Raw genomic sequence first — 15,867 nt, forward strand, 5'->3', positions numbered from 1 at the left:
TTAACTATAAATAGCTTCTTCAACTATAAAACAGGGAAAATACTCAATGACTATTCAGTGAGAACATGCAGTTCTCATGCAGAACACGAGAACAATAGTATTGGACTTTCACGTTCTGGCTATAAGCTCTTTACTTATGTGATAGCATAAAAGAATAATCAATCTGACTTACTATTATTTTGTCTAATGTACCAAGAGCTTATAGCACCTGACAAGCATGCATACTCTCTTGAGCTGAGTTCTTAGAAACTATATCTAAGAATACTGAGTTCTAAGAATACTGAGTTCTAAGAAAACTGAGTTCTAAGAAAACTGAGTTCTAAGAATACTGTATTTTAGCTCTCACACATGCCATTTCTGCACAGCATCTCTCTCAAATGTCACTAGTTACATATATTATTCCAAATTACTGACCTATGCTGATGACAGATCTCCATCTATTGTGACGTCACCCAGTACTCTATGGTAATAGCTCATATGATATTTTTCCAGCCACAGTTTAAAGGGCACTTCCTGTTTGCAGAGTGAAGCCTACCCATTATCAAAATATGTAACTGAAGGGTTACGATATGACTTGCTATGATTTTATTTGTAGATCATCGCCTTAAGTAGCAATGAGTAAATCTTCTAAATTATGTCGTAAGACTTCTTGTCCAAGAAGCAATATATTCTGCAATCTTGTTGACAAAATTGTTAAAAGACCGTCCTTGCAGTTTTTGGGCCAATGGGGATATCACTGTTATGAACCTCGAATTTACAGAACACTGGCAAAAATCCTGAGGTATGTCGACTTGGATGGGTTTGACATACTGCTCACAGATTATATTGCATTTGTGGAAAAATCAGGATACCGTTTTGAACTAAATTTTAACCTTGAATTTACTGAAATATGTGTGAATACAATTTTGTACTGGGTTTTTGCCAGAAAAGGTAATCCTGACTTTGTGGAATTGCTTCTCAAGAAGACAAAAGACTATGTTCAAGACAGAAGCTGTAACCTGGCACTGATATGGAGGTAATGGTCTCATATGTTTTCACCATATAAGGAGAGAGAGTTCATTTAGGCAGTTATGCTACTGCTACTGTTTCTAAAATGAATATTCATAGTGGCTATATATGGATAAGAAATCCCAACTTGAATGCTCATGTGTTTACTCCTTCATCCCTTCCCGTTTTGTTCAATAAATTTTTACCTATATGTGTATTATTATGCACCAGTAAATTACTAGTTGCTCTGCTCTGTAACGCTGGCATGACAATGCTCAAGGTGATGCAACGTTAGATAACTTCATTGTTTTGTGTAATACTGTGATCTCTTCTTTTTGAACATACTGAGAATGTATAACTATTGTATACATATAAATTGGATATTTAAAATACATTAAATGTTCTTTCAAAGAATAATTCAGAATATACACACACATTCACTTAATGATACTTATTAAATACACATATTCCCTATTTGTATGTTAAACATTGATAAATTTTACTCCAAATTTCCCAGAAATTGAGCACAGTGAAAGTCAAATATTTGCTTCAGTCTCTTATAGAATCAAAATTTCACACAGTCTGGACATGTCAATCCAGGCGATTTAGTCTGGACATGCCTAGGCAATCTAGGTGATATCACTAAGGATCTTGGAAAAATAAATCTCCAATGCGACCTCTTTGTAGAATCCATAGCCTAGAGTCTAATATTACTTAGTTTGCACTCATTCCAATTGACTCTTTAGTTTTAGGTATTGGTTTGATTAGATGTGCATTTGTTCATTCCTTCAGAAGTATTTATCACCTTACTATGTATGATGCACCATAAGGCACAGTGATAGAAGTATGCATACAATGAAAAACAATACAGATAAGTTAGAGTAAGCCAATTTAGATTCTGCCTGACGCTGAATTGTTTTCCTGATTGTCCATCATGGTGGTATTGGAGAACTGGGTCGCTTTCTTTAGTGATCAACCAAGTACAGGAATAGATAGCTGTGGTATAAAATATCATAAGTAAAACCCCAAAATAGCACTTTTTGGTTGTTTTAAAGACCACTATATTTGTAACTACAGCAGAGGTCAGCAGCTTCTAACAGAGTGTCACTAGCTGAGCTAAGTAATGTCTATGTGCATCCCTGGCTGATGCATGAAAAAGAAAAATGGAGGAACACAGAGGAAGAAAGATTTTAAAAAATTAAGAGGGTTAAGAGGGGAAAACTTAAAGAAAGAAAAACAGGCAATGGGATATGACAGAGTACCATTAACAACTGTCTTAAGTGACAGTTGTAAAATTAATAACCTTTGACTTAGATGCACCTAGAAATGCAGGTCAATTCTACACACCAAAACATCATTAGGGCCTTTCAGAATAATAGAATTTTAGATCAGAATGGAGCTGAGAATTTGTTAGCAAACCCCGCAGGCAAGAACCCCTTGCAAAGCATCCCTGGTTGCTGTTTGTCTGCTCTGCTTGAACAACTCTAGTGGTAGTGAGTTTGCTGTCTCCTGGGGCAAACCATTCCTTTATGCAAAGACCCCTCTCTTTCCCAGCTACATTCTTTTCACCAGGGGTTTTACTCAGTCCCATGACTGTAAATAGGCATAGAGCAAAGACTCCCAAATCTTTACCTCTGGACTGTGAGCTCCGGACTTCACCTTTGTTAAGCTGACACCTCCACGACGAACCTCAGACTTCACAAAAACAAACAGTTTGCTGGGCAACTGCAACAGACCCTTATAAAAGCCTTCCAGCTGCCACTCTCCCCTCTCAACCTCTATAATCTACTCTTGACTCAGAAACCTCAGTGGCCTTGTAAAAATGTAAAATAGGTATGTTTAAAGTCCTGTAAAGTTTTCTCTCTACAAATGGGATAAAATTCAAATTCAATACCCGTTTTTAAAAGTCCTACCTGATCTGTCCCCTCACTATATTCTTCTTCCTCAAAATGTACTGATTCGGTCTCCATTTCTCTAATTCTGACCCCAGAGCTATACAGAACAGTCTCGTTCATCTTCCTCCATCATAAAAACCTCTCAGATATTTAAACAGTTATTACGTCCTCATAAAGAATACCTTAAGTTTCTTTTGATGTTATTTTTTAATTCTATAGCAGCACTATTCTGTGGTTACCCACCCTTGTATATAACCCAGTTTGATAATTTTCCTATTTTAACAATGAAGTGTATGATAGGTACCTGGAGGAGAGGAGATAGAATTAAGGAGAGAATAGAACATAAGTTTGTTCATTTTTATAACAAACTTGCAATATAGATCTAAATGGCCCTGACTGGTGCAGCTCAGTTGGTCAGAGCATCATCCAGTAAACGAAAGGTTATTGGTTTGATTCCCGGTCAGGGCATGGCATGGACCTAGGTTGCAGGTTGCCTCCCCACTTATAGGAGGCAACCAATCAATTTTTCTCTCTCACATTGTCGTTCCTCTCTCTCCCTTACTCTCTCTCTAAAAGCAATGAAAAAAATTTCCTCAGATGAGAATTTAAAAAAAGGATCTAAGTGATGCCGTATGACAAACATTTAGTGGTTTAAAAAAGTTGATCTCATTCAATTAAAATAACAATAACCATTTATTATTAAGCATTTTTCAAGTGCCAAGCACTGTGTTATCTGTTGGAAGTAAAAAACTGAAGTAGAAATACAGGGCAGAAGTAACGCCTGTTTGAGTGTGGTTGATAGGATAATAATATGGGTGCAATGATTTATAGTTTTAATTTGAACATTTCACCTAAAATGCCATGTGGTGGGCGTGAGTGTGATATTGTGATGTTACAGAATTACATGCTTATAATTTTGTAATAAAATATTTTGTCGTGAAAAGGGGGTGTTATTTGTGCCAGACCCTGTATTTTTGTCATTTTGGAGAGTGTTTAGACTGGTAAGGGAGCCTTGGAAAGTTATCATCACACTGTGGGTACCAACATAGAAGCAAGTACACATAGAACAGAGGACATTGTCAACACTCCTGGGGAGGAGCAGGTATCTGAGAAGGCTCTCTATAAAAGGTAATGTCTTAAATTGATTTTTCAAAGATAAAAGGAAGTTTCCATTGCCTTTTTCTTGAAGAAATGTAACTTAGGCAGGCAGAAAGATAACTAAAGCCACAGAAAACACAAACATATTATATTCAGTGACTATAGCAATTCAGCATTGCTAGAGTGAGATGGGAAGCCCGGAAGTAAAACTCTAAAGGACTTTGTAGGCCATATTAAGGAATTTAAAATTTATAGCACGGGTGATGCCCAACCAGTGAAGGTCAGACGTGTAGTGCGAAAACATTTATCACCTCCCATTTGAAAAACGGATTGTGGAAGGGGAGGCTAGAGCAAGGGGTGGAGAAATCAGTTAGTAGACTGTTCACACACTTCAAGTACAATGACAGCTCCAGAATTTCTCTGTATGAAGGTTTGGAGGAAGCAATCTGATTGAAAAGGAGGAAGTGGGTGGAGGAGTAGTTTGAAACTGAATTTTTATAGCAGGCACTGTGTTCCAACTTAAATTATATGCACATTTAAAACACCAATAGTATGATTATGGGAAAGGTTAATGTACTAGACTTTAAACCAAACATAAGATAGGTTTGTCCCATGATTTAACAGTATTCTTGGATCTTTCTTTCACAGTGATTCATTCATTTATTTGTACAGTAGCTCTGTAAAATAATGTTGGCTATGAATTGATATTGCAATCAATAAAGTGCTTTAACCAGAAAAAAATAAAATAGTCTGAAGGGCAGAACTAATTCCACTGTACCATTCCCCTATCCCAAACCCCAAACTTCTAGCCACTCATTGCTATCACAATTGTCCGGGTAAAGTATCATGAGGAATTAAACTAAAACAACAGCTGTACAGAAGAGATATTATTACATATTAAGTAACAAGATACCATGAGTGGAGAATCAAAGGCAGAGAAGACTTAATCTTCAGATTTCTAAATTTGGAGACTGGCTTATGGTTGTTTACTTTGCTTTTCCTGCTGTAACAAGTTGCCACAAACTTAGTGGCTTAAAGCAATAAACTGATTACGTTATAGTTCTGAGGGACAGAAGTCCAAAATGAGGCTATACAGCTAAACTCAAGGTGTCAGCAAGACTGGTTTCTTCTGGAAGCTCTAGGGGAGAATGTCTCCTTGCTTTCATCAGCTTCTAGAGACTGCCTGCATTTCTTGGATCGTGGCCTCTTTTTTCATCTTCAAAGCCAGCATTGCAATAGCATCTTCCTGGCTATTCTTCCATCATTTCCTGACACTTCTTATAAGGACACTTGTGATTTCATTTCACCCATCTGGATAATATCTCACCTCAAGATGTTATCTTAACTGCATCTGCAAAATCCCTTTTGCCATATTGAGAGGGTGTTATCCAGTCTACCACAATGATCGTGTAACAAACCTATCAAGATTATTACATAGAAAATTACAAAATTATTTTTAGACAGACAAGTTGTGCATTGCATAATGGATATGCAGGTAGAGATGTACAATAGGTGGTTAGGTATAGTGTCATCCTTGCTGTCTCTCTTGCATTCTACATCTTACCTGTCAGGAAATCTGTTAGTTCTACCTTCAAACAATATACAGAATATCGCCTCTATTATTATTACCCTGTATCTCCTTCTATCTCATGATAAGTTCTCAACAAATGTAAGATCTTGCTGTTGCTTTTCTCAAAATCCCCAATGGCTCCTCCATTCCATTTAGAGTACAAAATTGTGGGGGCGGCTTTGCCCTCAAGTCCCCCCGTCAGCCACAGATGAAAGCAAACACTACCAAGACATGATCTGCTTGGGGAGGAGAGGTGGTCAGTTTCTCAGGGAAAAAAGGCCAGGAGCCCTTTCCTCAATGGCTTTTATTGGGTTGTAATACACAGGAATACAGGGTGGCAAGGATCAAACAGTAGATAATATTTCAAAGAAATCTGAAGGCTTAGTCTGAGTCAGTGAGGGGGGGTTGTTTTATTTTTTATTTTTATAAACTATTTTATTTTTTTTATTTTTTGTCTGTCAGGTGAGGGGGTTGCAGAAACTTTGGGAGATATACTCATTTCCTGCTCGGACCCTTAACATATGAATGAAAGCACTTTTAGCGAAGCAGGTTTCACAGGACTTTTAGGAATTCTTTCTTATTTCTGATTACCCCGGATACCGCTCTAATGAGGTAAGGAGCTGCACCACCTCCCCATCACAGGTTTTCAGGCTTAAGTGGATTAGAGCCAGGAAGCGCTTCTCCCAGAGGACATGGGGACCTGGGCTACGTCAAAATAGCTGGAGAGCGAGGGTCTATTACTCCCTCTTTGTTGCAGCCCCGAGTCCTTCCATGATGGCCTCCCAAGTGATCATGTCTGGCTTAGGTTGCTCCTCTCTGTGAGGACTCTTACCTATCATTGACCATCAACCATGCTTTGGGGGCAGGGGGAGGAAATAGAAGCAGCATTTGCTACCAGAGGTAAGCTTTGTCTCCTAAGTGACTTGCATTCCAGAGGTCGCTCACTCATCCTTAGCCATGGGAGGTAGTTACAACTCCTGAGACCAAGCAGGGCGGTTCCCAACACAAGATGAAGTCCTTACAGTGATCTACAAGGCTCCATCTGACGTGGCATGCTATGATCTCTGTCTTTCTTTCCTACCATTCCTACCCTATTCACTCTTTCAGCCGTACTGGCTCCCTTACTCTTCTTTCATCTGTAATGGTACACTCTCCTGCTTTAGAGTTCTTAAATATCCAAATGGCTCACTTCAGCTCCTTTTTCTTTATCCAATGTCATCTTTCAGTAATGCCCTTACCTATTTTCACCCTATTTAAAATTGGCAAATGCCACCCTGACAAAGTGGTTCAGTTGGTTGAAGGGTCATCTCATACACTAAAAGGTTGCAGCTTCGATCGCTGCTCAGGATATACTCCTAGGTTTGCAGGTTCCATCCCCAGTTGGGGGCACATATGGGAAACAACTGACTGATGTTTCTTTCTCACATTGATGTTTCTCTCTCCCCCTCTCCCCCTCTATATATATCTTCAAATGAGGATTTAAAAATAAAATAACATTGAAAAATGCCCTCATTACACCCTCTGCACTTCCTGCAGAGGAATCTTTATACTGTTCTACGTTGTCTTTTCCCACAGCACTCGTCAAACCTTCTAACACAGTATAAAATTGGCTTGTTTCCTATGTTCACTGGGTATTGTCTGTCACCCCTCACTACAACATAATCAAGAAAAGAGGCATCTTTGTTTTGTTCACTCATGTATCCCAAGCACCCAAAATAGTGCTGGCATACATACGCATTCAATAAATATTTGTTGAATAAATTAGTAGAGAGTAGTTGAAGTTATAGTCATAAATGAAATTGCCTGAGAACAATTAGTCAAATGAAAATGAATCAAAAGGCCACATCTGCTTAGATACTGAGGGGATCAGAAGAAACCAGTGAAACAGGGTTGAGAATAGTCAGAGGTAGAAGCTCAATTTGGAGAAAATGGTCCCACTGAGTCAAGAGAAAACATGGTTTGAAGAAAGTCAACTGTGTTAAACAGCAAAGGTAAAATTATGAGGCAACAACTATTGAATTTAGCCTCCTAAATCCAAAAGAGAAATGGTAAAAAAATAATCATTAAATCTTTAAAACTAAATCATTCCCTGCATGTCTATATGGAAATATTATGCCTGATTTCATAAGCGTGTGTGACAGGTTTTCAGATACAGAGGGTTCAGTTCATTAACCTCACATTTAAAAACTGATTTCTGGTTTGCTTGCCTTGCTCCATCCATATAAGTACTATTATAATTAACTGTCAGTACAGATTAAGCAAATTTTGGTTTACAGTAGCATGCTCTTTAAACATGAGGATTAATCATATGTCATTTGGGTACAGATTAGACTTTTAAATCACATTTTAAACCTATTTGAGTTTTAGTTATGTGTTCAACATTTTTGGTCCAAAGTAGCCTCTAAATGGTAATGTTAATCTTACTATCTTAAAATCAACTAGAACCTCTAAATCTTAACTAGGGCTACTTGTGCTATTTTTTGTTACCTAAGTTCCCTTAATTTCCATACTTACAAGACTCTTAAGTCAAATATCTTCTTAGAGTTAGCAAGGTGAATACATTAGATTGCTTTTGAAAAATTTAAATGATCTCACTTAACTACAAACTTTGTTAGCCCTGAAAGCTACAGAATCGATTTAAGGAATATATATATTCAGGATAACAGTGAAAAAAAACCAGTTAACAATTTTAATTTAAGTGTTATGACATTGTTCTAGGCATTTAGGAATGTAACAGCAGACTAGAGCAGACAAAAATTATTGCCCTGTGGAACTTAAATTTTTATAGTTCATCTTGCTCACCCATTTATTTTTGAAGGCGTGAAATAAAAGATTAGAGATGTTGCCCAAAATAATAAGGGCTTAATGGAAGTACACACAAAATACCATGAGGAATAAGAGAAGGTCAGGTAATCAAAGAAGACTTCACAAAAGAGTTTATTAGGCAGGGTCTTATACAATGAGCAAGACATAATTGAAAAGAGAGGAAAATAACATGTACAAATCAAAGAAATGTGAGAGTTGAATGCAGTGGTGTTTTGGGAAAGTGAATAATAATAAGCAGGATAGGAATGCCAAAGGAGAAGTAGTTTAGGAGTTCAACTTTGGGTGTGTGTTGGCAGCACTTGTGACAAAGTTGAGATGTCCAATATAATATCGCTCTGGAGATGATTCTGGGGACAGTGCATACACTTATATACAGAACTAAGAAGACTACAGATGGTACCATGGACAGAGTTATGACAAAAACCCACTTCTCAATTTCCAAAATGCTGATCTGCACTATGCCATGCTATTGTTTTGTTTAAGTCACAAAATATCATCATATAAGTGCTCGTGGAAGCTTTTGGAGATAAAGCAGTTGGTCTAGGGAATCACCACAGAGGAGGTTTCTAAGACTCCCAAATACACACCAACCAAAAAACCTGCCTAAAATGAAATACTAATTTTATATAGCTAGTTCAGGCATAACAATCCTCCAATGTCGCTTTCTGTTTGTAAATGAAACATTATTTCCAATCTTCTTGCTGGCAAATAATTACGAATCCTTCAAGTCTTAGCTCCAGGATAACCCAGAGCAATGGCTATTCCAGTTGAGTAAGTGCACTTTCTCAGCTCTTCTCAAGCACCCAACCATTTGTCTATCACAGCAATTATAGCTTTGCATTGTATTTATTAAATTACTTGTCTATTTCCCTTACTACACTGTAATAAGCATCTTGATATCAAGGACTATATCTTTGGTCTCTGCATATCTATTACTTGGTATGCTCTGAACAAGCAAATATTGAATAAGTAAATGAACACATTAATGCATGAGGAAACTGACACTCAAAGAGGCTGACTTACCAAGCGTACTAGCTAGAACCAAAACCTAGAACCTAGAACCCCTAAATCTCCATTGTTTATGGTGTTATACCATGTTGCCTCTCATCTTAAATAAGTATACGCAATCTTCAATTCCTCTTTTTGAATAACACTTCCTTTGCTTTGCATAGTTGTCTAAAGCCAGACTTTATAGTTTATATGCCATGTTTACTTGGCCAAACTAAGGCTTGATAATTTAAAAGCCTCTGTAGTATGTCCTATCTATAGAGAGAGATGAATTCAACATAAATATCTTTAAATGAAACAATTGAAAGGACCATATAAATTCAGGAGAAATAAAATTTTCATTTCTGTCAGAGGGAAGAGAAATTTTCAAGTCTAGTCATCACATAGCACTCCATGAAAAACAAGATCGTAGGAGGCTTTCAAAACTTTTCTGAGCAAAGTAAATAAAATTTTGCCCTTGTGGGACCTGAGAAGACATTTACATTTCTTAAACCTTCAAATACCAATTCTAATTTTATAAAAGTAAAAAAATAGAATTAAAAAATCAGAATTAAAGTAGTTGCACTTATTGTTTTAGTTCAGTATTCAAACACAATTGAAGCTTAGCTCTGACATAATCAAGAGCAATAAAAACAAAAAGATATCAAAGTGGTCATATAATTCTGTTCCATTAATAAACTATAATAAAAAAAAGCCTTCTTCTCTCTTCCATTTTAGTTTCCAGAGCTACATCAGTTTTCTAACACTTGTTCTAATCACAGTGGATTCTTCAAACGAGAAGCAGAACTGATGTTACTAAAACTTTGTGCACAGTGAAAATCTTTTTTGCTTTGTTCTTAAAAGTGTAAAGGGGGTTTAAGTATGTAGTAGAAGTTGTCTTATTTTTTTTTTAACCTTCAGTTTAGTCTAGATTCAGAGAGCAGAAAACTAAGACATCATATGTAAAGTTACATTAAAAGTTAAGGCAATGAACACAGAAGGTAGTATTATTATTTTCCCATTACGGTTGAGATAAAGTGTTTGCCATACTTCTTAATTGTATGTTCAGTGAGGTTTTGTTTGTTTGATTCACAGGACGTTCACACCAGTGTACTGCCCCAGCCCACTCAGTGGCATCACACCTCTACTTTACGTAGCTCAGACAAGACAATCCAGTATCTTAAAAATACTCCTGCAATATGGAATCTTAGAAAGAGAAAAAAACCCTATCAACATTGTATTAACAATACTGCTCTACCCTTCAAGAGTGAGAATAATGGTCGATCACGAATTGGTAGACATCCAGGAAGATGCCAAAACATGTCTAGCACTCTGTGCCAGAGTGCTTCCTGTCATTGCAGTCAGGGAAATAGAGGTAAGCAAAGTTGTTTTTCGAGTTTGGGCTCAAATATTGATCAACTGTAAGATAAAATTGTGAGATAAGAATAAAACTAATTTTAAATCTGATTACATTGAAAAATTAATCATTGAGAATATGCCTGTAAAAATAGACAAAATCCAAATTATCTCAAATATTAGTCCTTTATTTCATAATTTTGTCTTATAAATATGAGGAAATTCCAAAAGCTAAGTTTATAGTTTATTTTAGTGATTATTAAATAAATTTTTATTGTTGTTATATTGTAATTACATAAAAAGTCTCTATAAAATTTCTATGTCTCTTAAAAAACATAATAGCTGTCGGGGGCGGGGTGGGGAGGCAATGAATGAGAGAAGGTGAAAGGATCAGCCAAAGAACATATATGCATGACCAATGGACACAGAGGCATGGAGACTGCCTGAGTGGGGGAGGGGCTGGCTGCAGGTGGGAAAAGGGGGGGGGGAGTTGGGATGACTGCAATAGCATGAACAATAAAACAGAAGAAAAAACAATAAAATTTTACCAGACCTTTTTCACAACAGAAAATTTTAAAATGAGAGTTACATTTCTCCCCACAAATACAATCCAATTTTATATAATCAGAATACAAATTTTTTCTTTTCAAAATCTCAAAGTAATTTTGAGCATAAAAATATAAAGGCTTAAAATATTTGTTCAGTGGAAAATATCCCTCTGATATATGGAGGGCTTCTCCTTGATAAGATTTTTGGAAATAAACCAAATTGAGAAAAACAATCAACTATATGTGGATCGGTTGATTGGAATTCTGTCCCATAAACCAAAGGGTTGGGAGTTCGATTCCTGGTCAGGGCACATGCCTGGGTTGCAAATTTGGTCCCAGTTAGGGTACATGAGAGCAGCAACCAATTGATGTTTTTCTCCCTCCCTCTCTTCCCTCTCCTTTCTTTAAAATCAATAAGCATGTATTCAGGTGAGGATTAAAAAAAAAACTGTGTGGAGGGCATGTTTACCCTAACAAAACAAGCTGCAAGTTTCAGCATAATTGTATTATGTCTACTAGAATAGCAAGAAGTAAATCTCCTCAAGGGAAAGAAAGCTACTCCTGTAAATTTAAACCAGTAAAATTACCAAGGACTTTAGCAGTTCCCCTTATCTTTAAATGTGCAACTTCAGAAACAAATTCCTTATAAATATAACTCTGCTGGTTTTTTTCTTGCTTTCTTTTTAAGTCTCAACAGTGCACATCAATCAACCATGCCTGGAACAATTGTAAAAGTGACTGAAAGCAAATCAATCAAGTTATTTTGGCAATAAATTTTTTTAATATTTTGATTTTAGAGAGCATGAGGAAAGGGGAGACTAGAGGAGGGAGAGAGAGAGAGAAACATTGATTTATTGTTCCACTTATTTATGCATTCATTGGTTGATTCTTGTATGTGCCCTGAGCAGAGATCGAACTTGCAACCTAGGTACATTAAGCTACAGAGATCAAACTTGCAACCTAGGTATAACTGAGCTACCTGGCCAAGGCCTTAGCAACCAATTTTTAAAACAAAAACAATTAAGGTTTTATGCATCTTCAGTAATTTGCTTGTCCCTGTCTAGTGTTAGTCCTGCATAGTAATTCTAGATGAAAACAATTCTGGACCAGTTCCATTAACTGCTATTCCCAAGGCATAATCACAGTAGAATAGTATTTACTAGGACACAGTGAGTTGACCAAGATCACCTGTCTAAGGGACAAAAATTTAGCCTCCAATTAACTGCATTTTAATGAGCTAAAGTGAGTAGCATTGAGCAAGATGGTGAAAGATAGTATGAAAACTGCCTTTAAAAACAGTTCAAATGCCCCTACTTTGCATTTCCACACTTTCAGTAGTTTCCCCTATCACAGCATATATATTTTATTATAAACATATATTTAGACAGCTTTACCTCTGGACCATAGTTCTGTCATCACAGACAACAGTGCACCCTAGCATTATCACAAGTACCAAGCTCAGTTGGAGCATATACTAGATATTCTTTAAGTAGTGCAGTATTGAATAAATAATGAAAAGTTATACAGCATTTAGGTGAGAATATCATAGAGTCTGTAGAGTATAGGTTCTACTGGAGAAATGTCTATGCAAAACAACATTTTTTTTACTCCTAAATCAATTTACTAACATGTGGCTTCTAGAATTAAATCTCTAATAAACGGGTAGCTTAACTGAAACTTTAATAGTTATCTTTTCATACACGTGGGCCTCCTATCAGGTCTTCTCATGCCTTAGCAGTATGAAGTTGTTCTCTATAATGATAGGAGAACAACTTCAGGGAATTTTTAGGGTTTATGTTGTCTCTGCCCAACCCCAGACCAACTGAATCAGAATCCCTGAAGTAGAACCTTAGCACCATATCATATGTTTTAAAGTGCCCTAGATAATTCCAGTGCATATCCGAGTTGACACTACTACTCTAGAAGAAGTTAATAAAACATAGGTAAGAGATCTACAGTTAAAGCACATGCAGGTTCATAGTTGTAAGAAATAATGTATGTGTCCTAGACATATTAAAGTTTATATATATATATAGTTGTAAGAATGAAATGGGAGTAAAAGTACTTGCCTTAGGTGAAAATGTTTTAGAAACATATTAAGGTATGTTTTATTCATTTGAATAAAAAAACAAAAATGTTAATAACATGAACTAATCCAATGATTCAAATAACAAAATGAAACCATTTCCCTTTCCTTCAGACACAGCTGAGTTTAGGAAGACGTCCGATTATCTCGGACTGGTTGGACTACATCCCTTCAACGAGACACCGAGACCCATGTGAGCTCCTACATCTCTGCAGAATGACCATCAGGTCTCAACTGCTGACCAACAACATGCTCCCAAATGGAATATTTTCACTTCTAATTCCTGTTCGTCTACAGAACTACCTGAATTTAGAAAGTTAACACATGTGTTTTTTCTGAGTTCTTTAAGGATGTTCACCATCATATGTCTTAGAAGTTAATAAACTACTAACTTCATGCAAACTTTTACTGCATTAAATATTACCTTAGGAAATATATTTTCACATGACACCCTAAATGAACCAATTTTAAATCAACACATGGCTCTGCCCATTACCTTTCTATACAGTGGAAGAAATACATGCATTTTATTTTGATATTTACCTTTTTAATCCAATCTTTAAAGTTGTTTTGCCTTATAGCATTATTGTCACTTGTGGAAATTTTGGTCATGTTAATTTTCTGAATTATGAATATCTTCTTATTAGTATGTTATAAGCTAGATAAATATTATTTTATATTAAGCAGTTATATCAAGAAACATTTATTTACTAAGTATTTTGGCAAATAAAGTATCATAGTCAGTAGCAGGAAATAATTAAAGAAATTAACACACCATTCCTTCCTTGAGAAGAATTTGTAATTCTGTAACAGCCACAGTATCAAATAATACAAGGTGAAGAAATAGTCAACTAAAGGGTAGGGGGTGGAGCAGGGTGACAGCAGTGGATTATATTTAAAAATAACTTGCCTTAAGTTATAATATGGAGCTTTGGTATTCTGGTCTGTAATATATCTAAATGCTAACCCTGTAGTATTTTTAAATTGAGATTTAATTGTCAAATAACATAAGTTTCAGGTGTACACAATGATTCAATAGATGCATATACTAAAAAATGGTCCCCACACTGTTACAATTTTTTCATGTGATAAAAACCTTTAATATCTATTCTCTTAGCAACTTTCAAGTATAGAGTAGTATTAACTATAGTCACCATGCTACACATTACATCACCAAGACTTTTATTTTATTTTATTTTTTTAAAATATTTTATTTATTTATTTTTAGAGAGAGGGGAAAGGAGGAAGAGAGGGAGAGAAACATCAATGTGTGGTTGCCTCTTACTTGGTCCCTACTGGGGACCCAACCCACAACCCAGGCATGTGCCCCGACTGGGAACTGAACCAGCAACCCTCTGGTTTGCAGCCCACGCTCAGTCCACTGAGCTACAGCAGCCAGGGCAGGACTTTTATTTTATAACTGGAAGTTTGTACCTTTTGACCACTTTGACACATTTTCTAGTATAATTTTTTAGCCTCTTCTTTCTTAATATCTAGGGTACTAGACTTTTCTCTTTATAACTATGTGGTCAAATTGTTACAACACAAATATGAGCATCAGGAGACAATTTTCCATGTGTCTCTCATGTTTCTGCTGTCCTATGGGGAAAGACACTGGCTGCTTCATTCCTGACGACTGTTTTAAGGATATCTGTATAGTGAGCAACATTGAAAGCTAGAGACAGTGTCTCCCTGTAGGCAAAGGGCAGATTTGCTCAGTAAATAGTATAACATAAGTGATTTCTTCCTATGCAGAAAAGGTCGAGTATGCTTGCTTCAAGCTCATTATAAATGGTCGGAGCTCCCAAACTTGGTGTTCCTCAGCTGTAACACAAACCCACTGCATGCACATCTACACGGACCACTCACTGTCTTACAGGATGGAACCGATATAAACGCAATGATGCTCAAGCTGCATGCTAAGTCATTAGTATCAAGTCTTTTACTTTAGACCCAGGAGTCTTTCAACATTTTTTTTCAGTTATTTATTTTTTAGAGAAGGGACAGGGGAGAGAAAGAGAGGGAGATAAACATCAAAGTGTGGTTGCGTCTCATGTGTCCCCCACTGGGGTCCATGTGCCTTGGACTGAGAATTGAACCAGTGACCCTTTGATTCTCAGGCCAGCACTCACCATTAAGCCACATCAGCCAGGGCAACTGATATTAAACTGATAAGAACAGATACTACACTTGATCTTAGCCAAAAGGCCAAGAAGAGATTCTTTTGACTTCTGACAGCAAACATCAAACTATAGTAAGCTAACCAGCTGGTCTACAATTAAGGTAAAAATCTCAGACCCTGTAGTATTTTTTTAATCAAGGTATAATTGATATATATTACAGTAGTCTCCTCTTAGCCACAGTTTCACTTTCCAGGGTTTCATTTATCCACAGTCAACTGTGTACTAAAAATACTAAGTGGAAAATTGCAGAAATAAATAATTCATGAGCTTAGAAATTACATGCCATTCTGAGTAGTATGAGAAAGCTTGTGTTCTGCTACACCCACCAGGG

General features: G+C 36.5%; 1 protein-coding gene and 1 pseudogene across 1 annotated transcript; one reads left to right on the top strand and one right to left on the bottom strand.

The window, feature by feature from the left end:
- Positions 1 to 614: 614 nt before the first annotated feature.
- Positions 615 to 13,674, top strand: ASB17 (ankyrin repeat and SOCS box containing 17). The gene is made up of 3 exons (XM_037044144.1): positions 615 to 1,015; positions 10,459 to 10,738; positions 13,468 to 13,674. The coding sequence occupies exons 1-3, from the start codon at positions 615 to 617 to the stop codon at positions 13,672 to 13,674; spliced, it is 888 nt and encodes a 295-aa protein (XP_036900039.1).
- Positions 13,675 to 15,461: 1,787 nt separating this feature from the next.
- Positions 15,462 to 15,573, bottom strand: LOC118985673 (uncharacterized; annotated as a pseudogene).
- Between the last annotated feature and the right edge of the window lie 294 nt (positions 15,574 to 15,867).

Source organism: Sturnira hondurensis, unplaced genomic scaffold (assembly GCF_014824575.4).
Source record: "Sturnira hondurensis isolate 20B ecotype Veracruz unplaced genomic scaffold, ASM1482457v3 Scaffold0000648, whole genome shotgun sequence".
In the NCBI taxonomy this organism is placed as follows: Eukaryota; Metazoa; Chordata; class Mammalia; order Chiroptera; family Phyllostomidae; genus Sturnira; species Sturnira hondurensis.

Excerpts from the sequence above, each read along its gene's own strand:
- ASB17 (XM_037044144.1), top strand. The coding sequence starts at position 615 with ATGAGTAAATCTTCTAAATTATGTCGTAAGACTTCTTGTCCAAGAAGC. Across the intron at positions 1,016-10,458 it reads AACCTGGCACTGATATGGAG|GACGTTCACACCAGTGTACT; the intron begins GTAATGGTCTCA and ends TTTGATTCACAG. Across the intron at positions 10,739-13,467 it reads TTGCAGTCAGGGAAATAGAG|ACACAGCTGAGTTTAGGAAG; the intron begins GTAAGCAAAGTT and ends CCTTTCCTTCAG.